This window comes from Entelurus aequoreus, linkage group LG20 (assembly GCF_033978785.1).
Source record: "Entelurus aequoreus isolate RoL-2023_Sb linkage group LG20, RoL_Eaeq_v1.1, whole genome shotgun sequence".
Taxonomy (NCBI): Eukaryota; Metazoa; Chordata; class Actinopteri; order Syngnathiformes; family Syngnathidae; genus Entelurus; species Entelurus aequoreus.
This window is the reverse complement of record NC_084750.1, coordinates 34,549,762-34,569,255: the sequence shown is the minus strand read 5'-3', so window position 1 is coordinate 34,569,255 and position 19,494 is coordinate 34,549,762. Positions and strand designations below refer to the sequence as shown.

Sequence of the window (19,494 nt, the reverse complement as noted above, 5' to 3'; positions counted from 1 at the left end):
AAAAAAAAGAAGAAACAATCCAGCTCAGACACATCTACAGTATATACCCAAATTGTACCCTGAAATTACCAACAGAATTAAGACATTTATAAATGCAGAACAGAAATCTAGATATTTGTTAAAAAAATAACATGGACAGTAAAGGGAAACCTACGAATGGTGGCAGGATTCCTCGGAATTGGGAGAACCCAGGCCCAACAGCGGGCTGAGGCAAGGTCATGGCGGGGCTGCCTGCGGGAGGGTTCCTAGGTGGCACTTGGGACTGCAAGTTCTGAGGTGGGACCCCGGCTGCCCCATCCATCACTAGAGCCCCACCATTGCCACCCTCTGCCGCCCCCTCCCCAGAGAGGGTGGGTGCCAGGCCTCGGCCCCCACCGTCCCGCCAACTTGTAACGTCTGCAGACAGAACAGAATTTTCATGGTGACACACAACACAGTAGAGTTGCGGAATACAACCGTAAAGCCTTAGCAGAGCGACTACTTTGTCAATACAAACATTATTTTGATTAACTTGAACATTTGTGCAACTATTTTTTTTTTATTCAGCTGAGAACAACCTATAGTTTGTAATGGAGTAATCACTGAAATAACCAAAATGGTTCTAGACTTGTTGTGCCATAACCGCGGTAAAAATATAGACTGTTAGAATTACAGTTTAAATTATAATTAATTAGTTTTAAATTTAAATGATTAAAAAAACATAATTGATAGCCACTCTTTAATAAAAGCATGGCTGGACTGGCGCTAGCTTAAATGCTAATATTAATACAAGGGACATTAAAGGCCTACTGTAACCCACTACTACCGACCACGCAGTCTGATAGTTTATATATCAATGATGAAATCTTAACATTGAAACACATGCCAATACGGCCGGGTTAACTTATAAAGTGCAATTTTAAAATTCCCGCCACACTTCCGGTTGAAAAACTCCTTTGGATATGATTTATGCGCGTGACGTCACAAAATCCACAGAAGTGGTTGTACCCCATCGACCCGATACAAAAACCTCTTGTTTTCTTCGACAAAATTCCACAGTATTCTGGACATCTGTGTTGGTGAATCTTTTGCAATTTGTTTAATGAACAATGGAGGCTGCAAAGAAGAACGTTGTAGGTGGGATCGATCGGTGTATTAGCGGCTAAGTACAATACTTACAGCAACACAACAAGGACTACTTAATACGCATTGCCGATGCTTGCCGCCAAACCCACGGATGAAGTCCTTCGTCGCGCCGTCGATCGCTGGAACGCAGGTGAGCACGGCTGTTGATGGGAAGATGAGGGCTGGCTGGCGTAGGTGGAGCGCTAATGTTTTTATCATAGTTCTGTGAGGTCCGGTTGCTAAGTTGCTAAATTAGCCTTAGCGTCGTTAGCAACAGCATTGTTAAGCCTTACCAGGCTGAGAATTTTTAACCGTGTAGTTACATGTACATGGTTTAATAGTATTGTTGATCTTCTGTCTATCCTTCCAGTCAGGGTTTTATTTATTTTGTTTCTATCTTCATTTGAGAACGATGCTATCACGTTAGCTCAGTAGCTAAGTATGTCACCGATGTATTGTCGTGGAGATAAAAGTCACTTTAAATGTCCATTTTGCATGCTCGACTCTCATTTTCAAGAGGATATAGTATCCGAGGTGGTTTAAAATACAAATCCGTGATCCACAATAGAAAAAGGAGAGAGTGTGGAATCCAATGAGCCAGCTTGTACCTAAGTTACGGTCAGAACGAAAAAAGATACGTCCATCACTGCCTCTCGAGTCCTTCACTGTAACGTTTCTCATCTACGAATCTTTCATCCTCGCTCAAATTAATGGGGTAATCGTCGCTTTGTCGCTGCGAATCTCTCGCTCCATTGTAAACAACGGGGAATTGTGACGTCACGCTACTTCCGGTACAGGCAAGGCTTTTTTTATCAGCGAGCAAAAGTTGCGAACTATATCGTCGATTTTCTCTACTAAATCCTGTCAGCAAAAATATGGCAATATCGCCAAATGATCAAGTGTGACACATAGAATGGATCTGCTATTCCCGTTTAAATAAAAAAAATTCATTTCAGTAGGCCTTTAACGTCTTTCCCCATTTAGAAACAACATCTACAAATCTAAACTTATATTAACACATTACTGTCTGAGCAACTAGGATATTCAATTGTGCACATGAACCTACAAGATGTGCTCTTTTAGAACAAAGTGATCGATATATACTCAGGAGTATGACACAGAGAGTTTATACGGTGTGTTTAAGTACTGCTGAACAGAGAAGGACACACCGCCAGAACACTCTTATCAGTGAAGCATAAAAAGCACAAAAATCACAAAACATACAAAATAGTAGGCTTTCTAACAGTGGGTCTATTTATTTGAGGTTTTTTTAAAGTCCTAAGATTTCAGTGTGTGTATAAGTACTTTTTGAGCACATTTAACAATACCGTGATAATGATAACCATGATCATTTTGTCTCACAGAAACCGGGATGTGAAATTTTCATGTTGTTATATCCCTAGCCACTGGTTTGATATTAATGAGATTTTAAACAATCATCACTCACTCTGGGGGCGGAGGCTTGGTCCGGGCCCATACCACTGATCTGCAGTGCCCTGTTCTTTGCCAGCTTTGTCCTGGTCGCCAGCCGCCTGCAGGGTGGGAAATTCCTCGCGAGAGAATGGCGACGGTAGGTTTGATGCCTTTCCACCTGTAAAATGAAATGCACAAGGGGTTGTGATTTTGAAGACGGTGACAAACGTGAAATAAAATGTGTATACTTAAAAATGCTTCAGTGATACAAAGATGAAAACCCACCATCCCCTTGTACTCCAAGTGTAACACTGGCCTGTGCCCAGGACCTTGCCCCTACGGCCTGGGTTGAAACTGCGGCGGTAGCCTGAGTAGGGTGCGCACACAGAAGATACAGGTCAACTGCTACCCAGATCAACAGTCAGGAAGAGTTAATAAGTTCTTGGATGTATCTTACTGTGACTGTTGGCACCTCTGAAGCTGGTGGGGTTTTCGGGCGGGTGGGTGCAGGTGTCTGTGAAGCCACAGGCTGCTGCGGTTCCTGCTGCGGTGCTGACAACGCATCGGTACTGGGGGGAAAATGAGAAGAAGAATTAAAAAAAAAACTAGAATGACAGATATTATAAAAGGACACAAATAGTAACTACAATAAAATTGAATCTTAAAGGTTTGGTGTTACTCAAAATTAAGGTTAATCAGTGCAAGCACAACATTGAAATAAGCATATATTACAAAGCAGTGTACCTCTTTGGGTCTGCTTGTTCCTGTTTGCTTGCCCATCCTGTGCCGTCTTTGGGAACGAGCGAGACGTTGGGATCGTTGCCTTTATTCTCTGCCTTCAGACTTGGCAAATTGGCAGGGGGTGGCATACGCCGGGCAGAAGCAACTTTACCGAGAGACTGCAAGCCATGGCGGGGGGGAACTGATAAAACAACAGAGATCATATATTAGGAGGGAGTATGGGAAACAATATAAGACCTTAATCATCATGTCATACAAATGTACAGGTTGTACAAAGTTGTGTAAATAGATATGATGTTCTGTGGAACTCTATAAAAGGTAAAGAAAAGCCTTTTGAATCAGAAAAAACATATTGTGCTGAATATCTAACACTTTTGCTTCCAGAGGGTAGAAAAATGCAGCTGCACAAAGCTGCACTTAAGTGTTAAGTGTTAGAGGGTAAATTTCAGAAGTATGGGACAGCTGCTTGGAACAAATGGCCAGGCCCTAAATAATCTACAGACTAGGGACCAAGCACAGGTCACCAACTTTATAAAAGCAAAACTCTGGGTCAGCTGACAAAAAACGGATAAATGTTGTGCAAAATGTTGGTCAATGTGGCAAACAACTTGAACTAATAAAATTAACTTTTAAGATGCTACACTATATTCCTCCTTTTTGCACATCTGTATTAACTGACAATTATGGGTGCAGACAATTATCGGGCCAACATTAGGAATTATGACGTCACATAAATCTGATAACGCACATTTCCAAACAACAAAAACGCTCCAGTGAGGTGAAATTACCCATAATTCATTGTAATGAGATTGGTAAAAGAGTTTTTATTATTTATTACATTAGTCTGTTATCAACCAAAAAACATGTATCGGATTATATTGGCACGCATCAAAAATGTTAAATATTAGCATTCGCAGTCCACTACAGACTCCGCTCCAGCAATTACATCCAGCAGCGAGCGGATCCAGCATGCAGAGCCCACGTCATAACTGTAGATAAGTACAAACAGCAAGTAGTAGGAGTGATGTCGGCCTAGTGGCTTTCGTAAAGTCCAAAAAAGACATTGCAGCTGAGTGCAAAACAATTCGGGACGGTCTTATAAATAAATGATAAATGGGTTGTACTTGTATAGCGCTTTTTCTACCTTCAAGGTACTCAAAGCGCTTTTGACAGTATTTCCACATTTACCCATTCACACACACATTCACACACTGATGGCGGGAGCTGCCATGCAAGGCGCTACCAGCAGCCATCAGAGGCAAAGGGTGAAGTGTCTTGCCCAAGGACACAACGGACGTGACTAGGAAGGTAGAAGGTGGGAATTGAACCCCAGTAACCAGCAACACTCTGATTGCTGGCACAGCCACTCTACCAACTTCGCCACGCGATTTATTCCCCCCTACATTTAAAACACTTCTTTGTGGTCTACATTACTGATGTATTGGTCAAAATGTTATACAGCTTATGTTTTACAGACCATCTTCAAGCCTCTTTCTGACGTTTCTTCAGGATACACCGTTTTGTGGGCAGTCTTATTTACGTTACTCGTATACATCGACTGCATCTTCTCCCCGCCAGCCATGTTGTAGTTTACAGCGCTTCCATATGGAGTCTACTGACCGATATAAGTTTCAAATATAGGCTACTTTCTATTAGAAATGGTAACGGCAGAGGACGCATGTGCATGCACGAGCCAGTCTGCCCCACAACAAGATAGAAAAAAAGAAAGCTTAATGACTATGTCGGACTACAATGGCGGACTCGCACAAAGCTCTTCGGGTAAAACGTCACTAACAGGTAAAATTGAGCAAATTCCTAACGGCTCGTTTGAAAGATGTATGAAGGAAAGCAGGATTGGTTTATAAAACTCTCCGCCATGCCTCCATGGTTTGATTTAAATTTTTTGGGACTAATGCAGTTCCCAAATGTACAAAAACAGATACCAATAGTTAAGAAAAGTTTGTCTTGCGCAATAGGTCTCCTTTGAAAATGTGTGTTAGAATGTCCTGTTCTGGTCAGCATGGCTGTGTACTGATTTCCCACATTACACATTCAAGTGCAGAACTCATCTTCCTATAACGGACAAAAAGGTGAGGCATTCGGCGTGGTAGCGGAGATCTAGTCGCACAAAGGTGCAATGCTGTCTTGCGGCGGATCGCATCGGTGGTGCGCAGAGGTAATTTCTAGACACCCGCTGGCCACCCTGCCTCCTAGCCTTAATCCCTTGTGGTGCTATGCACCTGTTTGTAAGTAATTAAAGTATGTATGAATTGTGCTGATAGATATCGGTATAGGATAATACTCAAGGCTGCTATATCAGTATCGAAAGTTGCATTGAGACACCCCGGGCGCGGCACCGCTGCTGCCCACTGCTCCCCTCACCTCCCAGGTGGTGAACAAGGGGATGGGTCAAATGCAGAGGACAAATTTCACCACACCTAGTGTGTGTGTGACAATCATTGGTACTTTAACCCTAGTTTTTAGTTTTCTTAGTAAAGCAAAACACTACCATACACTGTCGCTAACTTTTGTGGTCAAATCCTTTTTCAGCAACAAAAATGTTGCTATCTTTATTGTGAATGAGTTTATATTGTACTGTGATTATTTTGTGTTGGGAGCCTTAGCCTTATATTATATTTCGTATTGTATCATACGTTTCGTTACACACCTAAGGGTTAAAGTAAGAGAATCAAGCGCTTCCTTTATCCTACATGCATGCTGTAAGCCTGCAGTAAAATGTCTTTGAGCTCACAGGGTGTGGAACCTTTATACTGTTTCGAAGAAGAGCTTGTGCGTGCTATTTGCACCAAATGTTCTGCAAACATTCCGTGAGGAAAAAATATTGAGCTTCAACACAAACCTGAAATGCCAGCATCGCTACGACTGTGTTTTGGAGCCTACAAAGACGCCTGCTGCTAGGGCTCGTTGTGTTCGCCAGTGTTGAACAGTGTAAAAAGTTTACCAAAGTGGGGATTCCCCGAAAATTAAGCTTTATCGCTTGTTGTACGTATTTTTACACTTCAGATACTGGTTTTGTCTCAGAATACTCACCAACAGGCTTTTGTGCTTCAAGGCTCTTTCCTTTGTATGTATCAAACAGGTTGAGGGACGCATACTTGGTTTTGCCTTCCTTCCCCTTTGCAGTTTGCCCAGAGCGCTCTGACATTGCGCTGTCCGCTCATCGAGTATGGTGAACTCTGAGACTGTGGGAGGTAAAGAGATGGCAGTATGTTACCCACTTGAAAAAAAAGTGAGACGTACCAGGGACAAAGATGCTTCATATGATTCAAATATCCATGCACTGCTTATGTTGTATGAAAAATACATGTCTACAATGACAGCACAGACTTAGCTAAAATGCATTAATACTAGGCTAAAATTCATACAAACATTTGACTGATAACTTGTTTCAAAAAGAACATTGAAAACCAGTAATGTGTTTTGTCAAACCATATTTTTAGTGTGCTCATTTCTACTGTGATTGTTTTTATTAAATCATTTTCAGTAATGTAACGATCGAACAATTTTGGTCCCATTATTGACCCCTCGGGTAAATCGGAAAGTGTTAAATGTTTTTTCATGAACTTTGGAAAATTGTGAAATAATTGGTTTGTCTGCTGTCTTGTAAAACCGTACTACTTCTGCTATTTTTTTCTGTTTCTTTTGGAATGTACCTGTTTGAAATTATAAAATGATGATATAAGTTACTGGTTCTGATATATCATTAGTAACTTTTTTTTATTGTCCAACAATATTCCGTAAAAATCAGTTGATATTTTAGGTTTGCTTTCATTCATAGTATAATTTTTTTCTTTTTCGGTCACACCAGTAAGGGACATCGAGGTTGGATTCCTATTACAGAGTAGGTATTGAATTTTTCAACTTTGTTGATGTTGTCTTTTTTTTTGTTTTACATTGTCATAAAATATTGAGGACTATCTGCTTTTTAGAACCATTTCTGGTCATTCAGAATGCCCAACGTTGCTCTAATATAGTTTTTTGTTCTTTTCTAAAAATAAATAATAAAGAGGGACGGCGTGGCGAAGTTGGTAGAGTGGCTGTGCCAGCAATCGGAGTGTTGCTGGTTACTGGGGTTCAATTCCCACCTTCTACCTTCCTAGTCACGTCCGTTGTGTCCTTGGGCAAGACACTTCACCCTTTGCCTCTGATGGCTGCTGGTTAGCGCCTTGCATGGCAGCTCCCTCCATCAGTGTGTGAATGTGTGTGTGAATGGGTAAATGTGGAAATACTGTCAAAGCGCTTTGAGTACCTTGAAGGTAGAAAAGCGCTATACAAGTATAACCCATTTATCATTTATTGTAGTATTGCTGCCCAGATAATTAGTAAATATATTATCAATTAGCGTGGCAAAGTGGCATGTTATTCTGCTTGGTCTTGTGATTTTAGATTTTTGACTTTTGCTATAAATTGTGCAAATTGCATTTTGCCTGTCAGGGTACAAAATACCAATAGTGAACTCTCCAGATATGAATATTACATTCGGTCTTATTTCTGAGTTCTGTATATACACAACTCACAACACGATTTTTGCTTCTTCTTTTTATTATTACATATCTCAATCGATAAACATTCTAAGTAAGATATTATCAATTTAAAAATGTCATGTTTTTTTACCCACTTTGTTGACCTAAAGGTTTATCATTTGATGCAAAGTATTGTAGCATTAAATTGTTTAACTTTATCCTAATTAATTTAATATCACTACATAGGTTGTCAGGTGCGAGAGGATACATTTCAAAGCACAACTCAACACTTCACAATGTATCGCTGTAATGAAAAATGGGGAAAGGAGAAACAGTTGCTATGACAACACTTGACAAATGTTTTTTCCTCTGTATCTTGCCCTGATAGATAGTTGACACCATAGCAACTGAGGGGCATTTAACTCATTGTACTGCACATCAGCCAGAGTGAGAATTACGGTTAATTACAAATTATATATAAATGACAATAGAACCATTTTAACATAGATTACAGGTTGCTCCTCCTTTGCCTGCTGACATATGACGATACAATATTTAGAATATTTGTACAATAATATCACCCTCTGTGGGATAAATGAGTCAGACCGGATGTTGCGCACAGCCCTGGTATTGTGAATATGCCACCACGGAGGCAAGGATTGGTAATGTAAAAGCAGCTCTGCACTGTGGATGGACAGACCTTTGCCGTACTTGCTAACTCGGGATGCTACATTGCATTGACGACATGCTCGTTGCAGTTTGTTACAGCTTGACGCTCTCAATTTTGCAAGACGTGGTTAAAACTTGTCATCAGCATGCATAATCCCGATAAGATGATACAGTTTAAATCTACATTGTAGGCCAAATTTATTTGGTTTCCATCGTACATTTGTATACTGTTTAGATCGCGCAACCCCACTGAGAAGTGTCGGAAAGCAAGATATAACAACTAGACAACTCAGTTATCATGATCAGCTCAGTATTAAAAAAAACAAATTGGTACCATTGACTACAGGTATCGATTTCGAAGTGTTTGGAGTTGACTATCAGTTCAAATGTGAAAGGCGAAATAACATACGCAATATTGTTGTATTTAGCCAATGATATGTGTCCTACAAATACTGTGAGCAGTAGGGCTGGTTAAAATAATCGATTTGAACAGTAACACAGTTTGTGAATATTTAGGTAATATTAGGCGTATGAATAGATGCAGCCCAAAACCACAGTTTGAGAATCACTGCTTTACATATTTCCTGCTATTTTTTTGCACTTGAAGAAAGCATACCTTGTGCTATTTGCAGTAATTAACTGTTGCAATACAATTCCACTTTCAGTTTAAGCTGTCCAAAGTTTTATACGATGAAGAAAAAAAAAAAGATGTACAAAAAAACAAAGTACATTTATATTTTCTAACAGATCTAAGACATTTTTTATATTTAAGTCTGGATCGAATGATGACTAATTAATTTAGAGGCTCATGAATTTAAATCAAAACTCAGTAATGGCATATTTATGATTTGTTTTGTGTTTCAAGTTTCATTTAAAAATGAAAGCTTAATTCATACATGTTTAAAATAGAGAGACATGTTTTACCTAACATAAGGAATAATCGGATATGAATATTGATTTTTTTAATAATTGTGATATATTCATATTATAATCCTGAAATATGAAGTCTATGAGTATTGAAATGTTTTTGTGCTAGCTAAAACGAACGGTCTGTCTGAGACCATTGTCATGAAAGTCCAAGAAAATTGTGTAAATTTTATGTTCAGATAGTATCATTCTTATGCACAATGGTTCGATCAAAATGGCGTTTAATTATGTTATAATCACTCGCCATACAGCAATAGATATCTGTCTATTACCTGACCGCTTCTATGTTAGCTACATCTCTTTCTTTATAATGTATATTTTCTGCTGGATCTACTCTCTATTTTATGCTGCAGCTGTTACATATACTGTAATATTGTACATTGTAATTGGGATTTGTTATATATTGTATATATTATATAAAAATATAATATAATAAATCAGTATATTATATACTGTGTGTATATATATATATATACTGTGTGTGTATATATATATATATATATATATATATATACACTGTGTGTGTATATATATATATATATATATATATATATATATATATATATATATATATATATATATATATATATATATATATATATATATATATATATATATATGTAAATATTACATATATGTTATATTGCTATTATGGTACATTTTTTGTTTACTTTATACCTGCATTATCCTTTCCATCCTTTGTAACTGAGCTACTGTGTGGAACAATTTCCCTTGTAGATCAATAAAGTTTATCTAAGTCTAAGTTTTTAAACCATTCAGCTCATATTCAAAACGGTATGCCTATCCTGTATGTATGCTCTTGCCGCTAATTAACTAAATGAAATAAATTAATCAATCAAGTTCTTATTTTTTTCATTAAATGATTTTCTTTGCTGAACTAATCCATTTGCTTTTTATTTCATGCATTTATGACAAACGAGGGAACTCGTTTATTTTCCAAAATATTGGTCACTCATTTCTCTACTTCCTTCATGGACAACTCAAGACAAAAAAGCAACTGATTCTTAACCTTAAAAAATTCGTAGCTCCCAAAATATTTCACCCATCAAAAAGTTCCAGTACCATTGTAAGGTTTATTTCCAAGGTCTTTAAAAATGGTATCAATTGCTTTGAGAGGTTTTGCATTTGAAATGTTATGTCACATACCAAATTAAATCAACTCTTGAATTTGTATTCTCATTAAACTAGGGTTGTACGGTATACCGGTACTAGTATAGTACCGCGATACTAATGAATCATTTTCGGTACTATACCACCTCTAAAAAGTACCGGTCCCCCCCCTTTTTTTTAACAGGCATGACGGCACGTCGTCACGTCGTGACATTGTAGGTTTTAGGAGCAGAGGAACACAAGCACGAAGTACTTACAAGCAGACAAGGTGTGTAGACAGAAAAGGTAGAATGGACGCAAACTAACGATAAAGGTGAAGGTATAACACTGAAACGCCCACAGGCAGAGGTGCTTTAAGACATGGCTTGCTAGCCTCCAGCCGCAGTCTGCAGTGTTTTAGCTACTTCTAAATCACTAATCCTCGCCTCCATGGCAACAAAATTAGTTTATTACAAGTATCATCCCTATAGGAAAAGGAATAGCTAACCATGCTTCACTACACATCGTAGGAGGATACAATAGTTCACCGACATCGCAATGTAAACAAACGCCATGAGTGGATCTACACCTGACATCCACTGTAATGATATGAAGTACACGAGCTTATCTTATCGATATTACTATGATTACATTAATTTTTTTTTTAATCATCATAAAATCTTTTTTCCTTTAAAAAAAATTTCCTATTATGTTTATAAACTCAGGAAATATGTCCCTGGACACATGAGGACTTTGAATATGACCAATGTATGGAATATGACCAATGTATGATCCTGTAACCACTTGGTATCGGATTGATACGTAAATTTGTGGTATCATCCAAAACTAATGTAAAGCATCCAAACAAGAGAAGAATAAGTGATTATTACATTTTAACAGAAGTGAAGATACAACATGTTAAAAAAGAAAGTCAGCAGATATTAACAGTAAATGAACAAGTAGATTAATAATATTTTTTTTTACAGTTGCCCCTTATAATTTTGACAAAATAATACAATAAGAAATTACACAATATGTTACTGCATACGTCAGCAGCTAAATTAGGAGCCTTTGTTTGTTTACTTACTACAGAAAGAAAAGTTGTCTCGTATGTTTCTCGTATGTTCACTATTTTATTTAAGGACAAAATTGCAATTAGAAACATGTTTAATGTACTGAAAAGTATCGAAATACATTTTGGTACCGGTACCAAAATATTGGTATCGGGGCAACCCTACATTAGACCAAATGCATGTAGAGATGTCCGATAATATGGGCCTGCCGGTAAATGCTTTAAAATGCAATATCGGAAATTATCGGTATCGGTTTCAACCTCCCGATTTTCCCGAGAGACTCCCGAATTTCAGTGCCCCTCCCGAGGCAACAATTCTCCCGAATTCTACCCGGACAACATTATTGGGGGCATGTGCCTTAAAGGCACTGCCTTTAGCGTCCTCTACAACATGTCGTCACGTCCGCTTTTCCTCCATACAAACAGCGTGCCAGCCCAGTCACATAATATATGCAGCTTTTACACACACATAAGTGAATGCAAGGCATACTTGATCAACAGCCATACAGGTCACACTGAGGGTGGATGTATAAACAACTTTAACACTGTTACAAATATGCGCCACACTGTGAACCCACACCAAACAAGAATGACAAACACATTTCGGGAGAACATCCGCACCGTAACACAACATAAGCACAACAGAACAAATACCCAGAACCCCTTGCAGCACTAACTCTTCCGGGACACTACAATATACACCCCGCTACCACCAAACCCCCCCCCCCCCATCTCCTGAATTCGGAGGTCTCAAGGTTGTCAAGTATGCTCTAGTATACTCTGGACTGAAGCTGTGTGCCTTCATTGTTTTTGTACCTGTTGCTTTGAGGCATGTTTAAAAAAAATAAAAAAATAATGCACTTTGTGAAAGTCAAAGTATAGTATTTCCCATAGTTGTAGTGGGTATTAGGATTATCTCAGGGAGAGCATGTCCCAAATTCCAAGTTGCTGTTTTGAGGCATGTTAAAAAAAATAATGCACTTTGTGACTTCAATAATAAATATAGCAGTGCCATGTTGGCACTTTTTTCCATAACTGAAGTTGAAGTTGTTCTCTTATTTTGGAAAACCTTGTTTTTGATTGATCGATTGAAACTTGTATTAGTAGATTGCACAGCACAGTACATATTCCGTACAATTGACCACTAAATGGTAACACCCGAATACATTTTTTAACTTGTTTAAGTCGGGGTCCACAGTAATCAATTCATGGTAAAGTTACATTGTTTAATGCATCACAACAAAATTAGGCATAATAATATCGGAATCGGTAATTAAGAGTTGGACAATATCGGCAAAAAAGCCATTATCGTACATCTCAAAATGCATGTATATCGAAATTGAAACTAACCATGGCCCTTGCACTACCGTCAACAGTCTCTTGCCTGTTTACAATAACATTGTACTTGCATTACATACGGAAGGCTAACTGGACGTATGCCTTACATCACTGTTTAATAAAGCAATTTTAAGATTGACAGTCAACAATCGTGCACGTATGCAGTATTGCCAATAAATACCATGGGGACGTTCGCTTCTGTCTACAACACAAAACGATGACAAAGCAACCCATTTTAAAGTGCATGCACAATGTTTAAACGGTCAGATGAGATTAGAAAATTAGGCCGTGGGTTGCTGGCCAACTGTAAGGGATTAAAAAGGGGTGCCAGCAGCTCCGCTACAAAGCCTTAGACTACCAGCGAGGCCTTACCTAACAATGAAGTTATCACCTGCCATTGCAACGCAAACACAGTAGCATAAACGCAGGGATTTGTACAAACACAATCGTTTGACCAACAACGATTTTTTATTGCGTGTAGCATCGATGCTAACAGAAGCTAGTTGGCAGGCCCCTGTTTGTTCGCGTTGGGAGGGGGACTGCGTTGAATGTTTCATAATACACAACAACTTGCGGGTAACCACTTGGAAATTCACAATCCCAAACCCCTGGCTTTGCTCGACATCACACGTTAAAAAGTAGCCCGCCGGAAACGCTCCTTGTCAACATGTTTGGCTACACATAATCGCTTGTAAATACGACAAGACTCGTAGAGAACGGAACAAAATGGCGCTGGTGAAAAGGCCCGGTATTTTTTTTTTTAAATTTTTTTTTTTTTACCGTTAACATTTAGCTATGCCGGTTTGGACAAGTAGAAGCACAAAACAACAACTACATGACTCAAAAGCATTATTTATGTTGGCCCGTATCGGAATTTGACACGGAATTGGCGACAATTCACACTAGTGGGACACCGGAGCTCGCTGCTGTAATGTTTAGCAATAGCACTATGTGTTTATTAATACACCAACACTGTCAAATAACGCCACTATCACTATCATAGTTAATAATTGTGTTTAATTAATGCATATTATTGTTTTGGGGATTTCCACGACGCTTGACGAGAATCAGCATGCTAAGCTAAAGCAGTGCTAGAAACAACAAGCGAGACTGTTTAGAATCCAACAAACAGGCTCCTATTCAACACCATCTTCATGTGTACTTTCAACGCAACGCGACGAATACGTGCCGATTTTTAGTCAAATATCGACTACTTTCCCAGCGACTGACCTGGTCTTATCCCGACTTGTCTCGACGTTGAATCGCAGAATGAGGGTTACGGTTAGCTTTGCTAGCACGTAGCTGCCTAGCAAGTGACCTAGCTAGCGGAGCAACGTTCTCCCCCCCTGCATACTATAGTCACACACATAGCAGCATTAGCATCGTCGTCATAGATGTGAGCGGAGGAACACAAAGACAGTTAAGTTGCTTACTTGCACTCCCGTTCTTTTAGTCCCCCACAAAACAAATGAAAAGGGGTACAAAAGTGTACTCGAACTGTCACCTTAAAAAAAGCCTTCCAAGGCTACTGGGTAAGTTTGAGAGATGGGAGCCGTTAGGACCCGAAGAGTAAAAAAAAAAAAAATTATGACTCTGACCTATATTATTAAAAAGGAAAACCTATTTTAAGAATGGGATTTTCTAATTGGGATAAATATAAATGTGTTTTGATTTAAACTTTTATTAGTAGTTTGCACAGTACGGTACATATTCCGTACAATTGACCACTAAATGGTAACACCCGAATAAGTTTTTCAACTTGTTTAAGTCGGGGTCCACGTTAATCAATTCATGGTTTGTATAAATGAGTTGTCTAAATACTAAATAATATTATAGCGTGCAAAGTAGGGCTGCAACTAACAACTCATTTGATAATCGATTAATCTGTCGATTATTACTTCGATTAATAATCGGATTGATTGATTGAAACTTTTATTAGTAGGTTGCACAGTGAAGTATATATTCCGTACAATTGACCACTAAATGGTAACACGCAAATAAGTTTTTCAACTTGTTTAAGTCGGGGTCCACTTAAATTGATTCATGATACAGAGTTATACTATCAAATATATACTAACATCATAATACAGTCATCACACAAGATAATCATCAGAGTATATACATTGAATTATTTACATTATTTACAATCCGGGGTGTGGGATATGGAGGGGGGTTAGGTTTGGTTGGTATCAACACTTCAGTCATCAACATTTGCATCATCAGAGAAATGGACATTGAAACAGTGTAGGACTGAATTGGTAGGATATGTACAGCAAGTAGTGGACATAGAGGGATAGATCAGAAGGTATAAGAAAAAGTGTCTACATTTGATTATTTACATTTGATTATTTACAATCCGAAGAGGTATTATGTGGAAGGGAGGGTGTTAGTTCAGGGTTGTAGTTGCCTGGAGGTGTTCTTTTAGTGCGGTTTTGAAGGAGGATAGAGATGCCCTTTCTTTTACACCTGTTGGGAGTGCATTCTATATTGATGTGGCATAAAACGGGATGAAAGAGACAAACTACACTGCTATCCTTTCCAGTATTTTATTGAAAAAAAAACAGCATACTGGCACCATACATATTTTGATTATTGTTTCTCAGCTGTTTGTAAATGTTGCAGTTTATAATTATAAATTAAAAAAATAAAATAAAAAAGTAGCCTCTGCGCATGCGCATAGCATAGATCCAACGAATCGATGACTAAATTAATCGCCAACTATTTTTATAATCGATTTTCATCGATTTAATCGATTAGTTGTTGCAGCCCTAGAGCAAAGTGAGGGTGTTCAAGTCAAATACTTTTCTACACACATTTGTTTTGGACCTATTTGGATTAAGTATATTCAAATACATTTCAATATATTTTCAGTTCAGTTTCAGTTTATTTCGAACATGCATACGATACAATGTAATGCATCACATTTTTCCAGTTGTTTCATTACAGCATGTCCGAAAAGGAGTAGGAAGAAGCTGAGCTTACTTAATCCTACCTAGAACAGTGAATAAATAAATAATACATAAATAAATAGTATACCTTAGTAAATAACCAAATATTAAATACATAAATAATCTTTATCTAAAAAAATAAATAAAAAGGGTTCAAGATGTTCATCATAATTATTGTTCTGTGTAGTTTGTGAACACTTGTAGTTTTTTTTTTTAAATTAAATCAACATGGGGATTGATTGATTGATTGAGAAGTGATTTGACATCTTAAAGAATTTAATCCATATAATGCTTTAAAAAGGCAAATGGATGGCACAAAAAGCTTGTTTCCATTGTGGTCCATTAAATATTCATCACATTTGATACATTCAATAATAAAATATATAGATATATAACCTGTAACATGTATATAAAAAATAACGTTAAAAAAATGGATACATTTTGTACATATACACAGTATACATGTCAGGTGATTTGAAAAACAATATATACAAAAAATGCTGGGGTTGGGGGTATAAAGTTAAAGTACCCATGATTGTCACACACACACTAGGTGTGGCGAAATGTTTCTCTGCATTTGACCCATCACTCTTGATCACCCCCTGGTAGGTGAGGGGAGCAGTGAGCAGCAGCAGTGGCCACGTCTGGGAATAATTTTTGGTGATTTAACCCCCAATTCCAACCCTTAATGCTGAGTGTCAAGCAGGGAGGTAATGGGTCACATTTTTAAAGTCTTTTATAGCCGGGGTTTGAACTCCCGACCTACCGATCTCAGGGCGGACACTCTAACCACTAGGCCACTGAGCAGGTATATACACTATGTACATGACTATGCACATGTTGACTTCAAGAGTGTGCAAAACAGAATGATAAAATATATATACACTATAACCACATATAAACCTCTTTGATGCTTTGGAGAGTTGCTGGGGATCAATTTTGGTTCAGATCAGGTAGAGGTTGAGCTGAGCCACGATTTTATGGCAGTTTTAAAATTTAGCAGGGACGTTCGAATTTTAAGGTCTGTTGGTAGTGCATTCCACTGGGTGGTGGCAAAATAGTAGAATGCATTTTTTCCCATGAGAGTCTTGAATTTGGGGGGGACGAGGTCTGAGGAACTCCCTCTCGTGTAGTTAAAAGTTAAAGTACCAATGATTGTCACACACACACACACTAGGTGCACACTGCATTTGACCCATCCCCTTGCTCACCCCCTGGGAGGTGAGGGGAGCAGTGGGCAGCAGCAGTGGCCACACCCGAGAATCATTTTTGGTGATTTAACCCCCAATTCCAACCCTTGATGCTGACCCATTATCAGGAAGGTAATAGGTCCTATTTTTAGTCTTTGTTATGACTCAGCCAGGGTTTGAACTCACAACCTACCGATTTCAGGGCAGACACTCTAAAGACTAGGTCACTGAGTATTACCTGTGAACATCACTTACTCTAGTGAAATAGTTGGACAGCTACTTGGGGACAGTTTCTCTGAGTATTTTGAAAACCAGGCACATTGCGATTTGGTGTACTCTTTCCTGAACTCTAAAACATCCCAATTTGGTAAAGCGGGCTTGAGTTAGGTGAGTCCTGTATGGGAGGTTGAGCAGGAGTCTCACCAGCTTGTTTTGGGAAGTTTGCAGTTTTGTTTTTAGTGTCTTGGGGATAGTGGTGAACCATGAGGTGCAGGCTTAGTCAAAATGACACTGTATGAGGGCACCGGCACGGGTCTTAAGTGTATCCCTGTTGATAAACGCAGAAATCCTGCACAAAAACCTATTTTTATTATTGATCATGGTGATTGCTTTTAATGCCATTGTTTCACCCAAGAGAGTGTTGTCCAATATACAACCTAGGTAAATTACCTTGTCTTTGCTGGTGATTATGGTATCACCTGCTTTTATCGTAAAGCCTGGGGATTTACCTAGATGGACTCTGTTTTACCATGAATTGATTAACGTTGAAACAAGTTGAAAAACGTATTCGGGTGTTACCATTTAGTGGTCAATTGTACAGAATATATACTGTACTGTGCAATCTACTAAGTTTCTATCAATCAATCAATCAAAACCTAGGTATAGTGACAGTTTGGGATAGGTTGATTGGCAACACTAAATTGGCCCTAGTGTGTGAATGTGAGTGTGAATGTTGTCTGTCTATCTGTGTTGGCCCTGCGATGAGGTGGCGACTTGTCCAGGGTGTACCGCCTGAATGCAGCTGAGATAGGCTCCAGCACCCCCCTGCAACCCTGAAAGGGACAAGCGGTAGGAAATGGATGGATAGATAAATGACACACTGCAAGGGATACAGTCCGTGAAGCACACAGGATTGTGTGTGCTGCTGGTCCACTAATAGTACTAACTTTTAACAGTTAATTTTACTCATTTTCATTAATTACAAGTTTCTATGTAACTGTTTTAATTTTCTTTTTTGTTCAAGAAAATGTTTTTATTTTTTATTTTAATGCAGTTCAGTTCAGTTCAGTTTCAGTTTATTTCGAACATGCACACGATACAATTCAATGCATCACATTTTTCCAGTTTCATTACAGCACGTCTGAAAAGGAGTAGGAAGAAGCTGAGCTTATTTAATCCTACCCCTTTTCATACTGTAACAGAACAGTGAATAAATAAATAATACATAGATAAATAATATACCATCGTAAATAACCAAATATTAAATACATAATCTTTATCTCGCAAAAAATTAAAAAAGGGTTCAAGATGTTCATCATAATTATTGTTCTGTGTACTTTGTGAACACTTGTAGTTTGAACAGTCTCTTTAACTGAATAATATTGGTGCTTTGTTTTTATTTCTTTGGTTAATTCATTCCATAATTTAATTCCACATACGGATATGCTAAAGGTTTTAAGTGTTGTACGAGCATACAAATGTTTTAAATTAGATTTTCCTCTAAGGTTATATTTCTCCTCTTTTGTTGAGAAGAATTGTTGTACATTCTTGGGTAGCAGGTTAGTTTACTTTGTACATCATTTTAGCTGTTTGCAAATGCACCAAATCATTGAATTTTAATATTTGTGATTCAATAAATAAAGGGTTTGTATGTTCTCTATATCCAACATTATGTATTATTCTAATTTATATTTTTTGTAACACCGTTACAAAGCGCACATTTGTAGTTGTTTCCCCATATTTCTACACAATAACTCAGATATGGTAACACTAGTGAGCAGTAAAGAATATGAAGTGATTTTGGTCTAGATTTGCTCTATTCATTATTGACGTGTTTCTTGCTACTTTATGTTGTATATTTTTACATAAGATTTCCAGTTCATTTTATCATCTATTATTACACCCAAAAATGTGTTTTCTTTTACCCTTTCATTATATAAGTTTTAATAAGGCAAGTTAATTTATAGCGCACAGTTCGTACACAAGGCAATTCAAAGTGCTTTACAGAAAATGACAAGAAAGCAAAAATAATCATTGTTCAAATTACAATCAGAAAATAAAATCATAAACAGTTGTAATTCAAATCAAAGTCAATCCAATAGTTTAAGTAAGATACGTTCAGATGTCACATGCGCAGTTAAATAAAAGCGTTTTCAACGTGTATATGAACATTGCCAACGTTGAGGCCTGTCTCACATCTTCTGGAAGACTATTCCAGATTTTAGGAGCATAAAACTGAAACGCAGTTTGGTCCTGACTCTGGGCACCATCTAACACAG

At 38.0% G+C, this 19,494-nt stretch overlaps 1 protein-coding gene across 2 annotated transcripts in view; it reads right to left on the bottom strand.

Moving 5' to 3' along the window:
- prrc2a (proline-rich coiled-coil 2A) overlaps positions 1-14,424 on the bottom strand; it is a 32,563-nt gene extending 18,139 nt beyond the window's left edge. Inside the window, exons 1-7 of one of the 2 annotated variants that reach the window (XM_062029996.1) lie at positions 14,292-14,424; positions 6,310-6,461; positions 3,262-3,439; positions 2,975-3,086; positions 2,803-2,884; positions 2,552-2,695; positions 155-396 (exon numbers count right to left, since the gene is read on the bottom strand). In XM_062029996.1, coding sequence (XP_061885980.1) covers positions 155-396; positions 2,552-2,695; positions 2,803-2,884; positions 2,975-3,086; positions 3,262-3,439; positions 6,310-6,424 — 873 coding nt within the window. In that variant the 5' untranslated portion in view covers positions 6,425-6,461; positions 14,292-14,424. Of the gene's footprint in view, positions 1-154; positions 397-2,551; positions 2,696-2,802; positions 2,885-2,974; positions 3,087-3,261; positions 3,440-6,309; positions 6,462-14,088; positions 14,247-14,291 lie in introns of those variants that run through there. The other variant, XM_062029995.1, reaches the window with a different exon arrangement.
- Between the last annotated feature and the right edge of the window lie 5,070 nt (positions 14,425-19,494).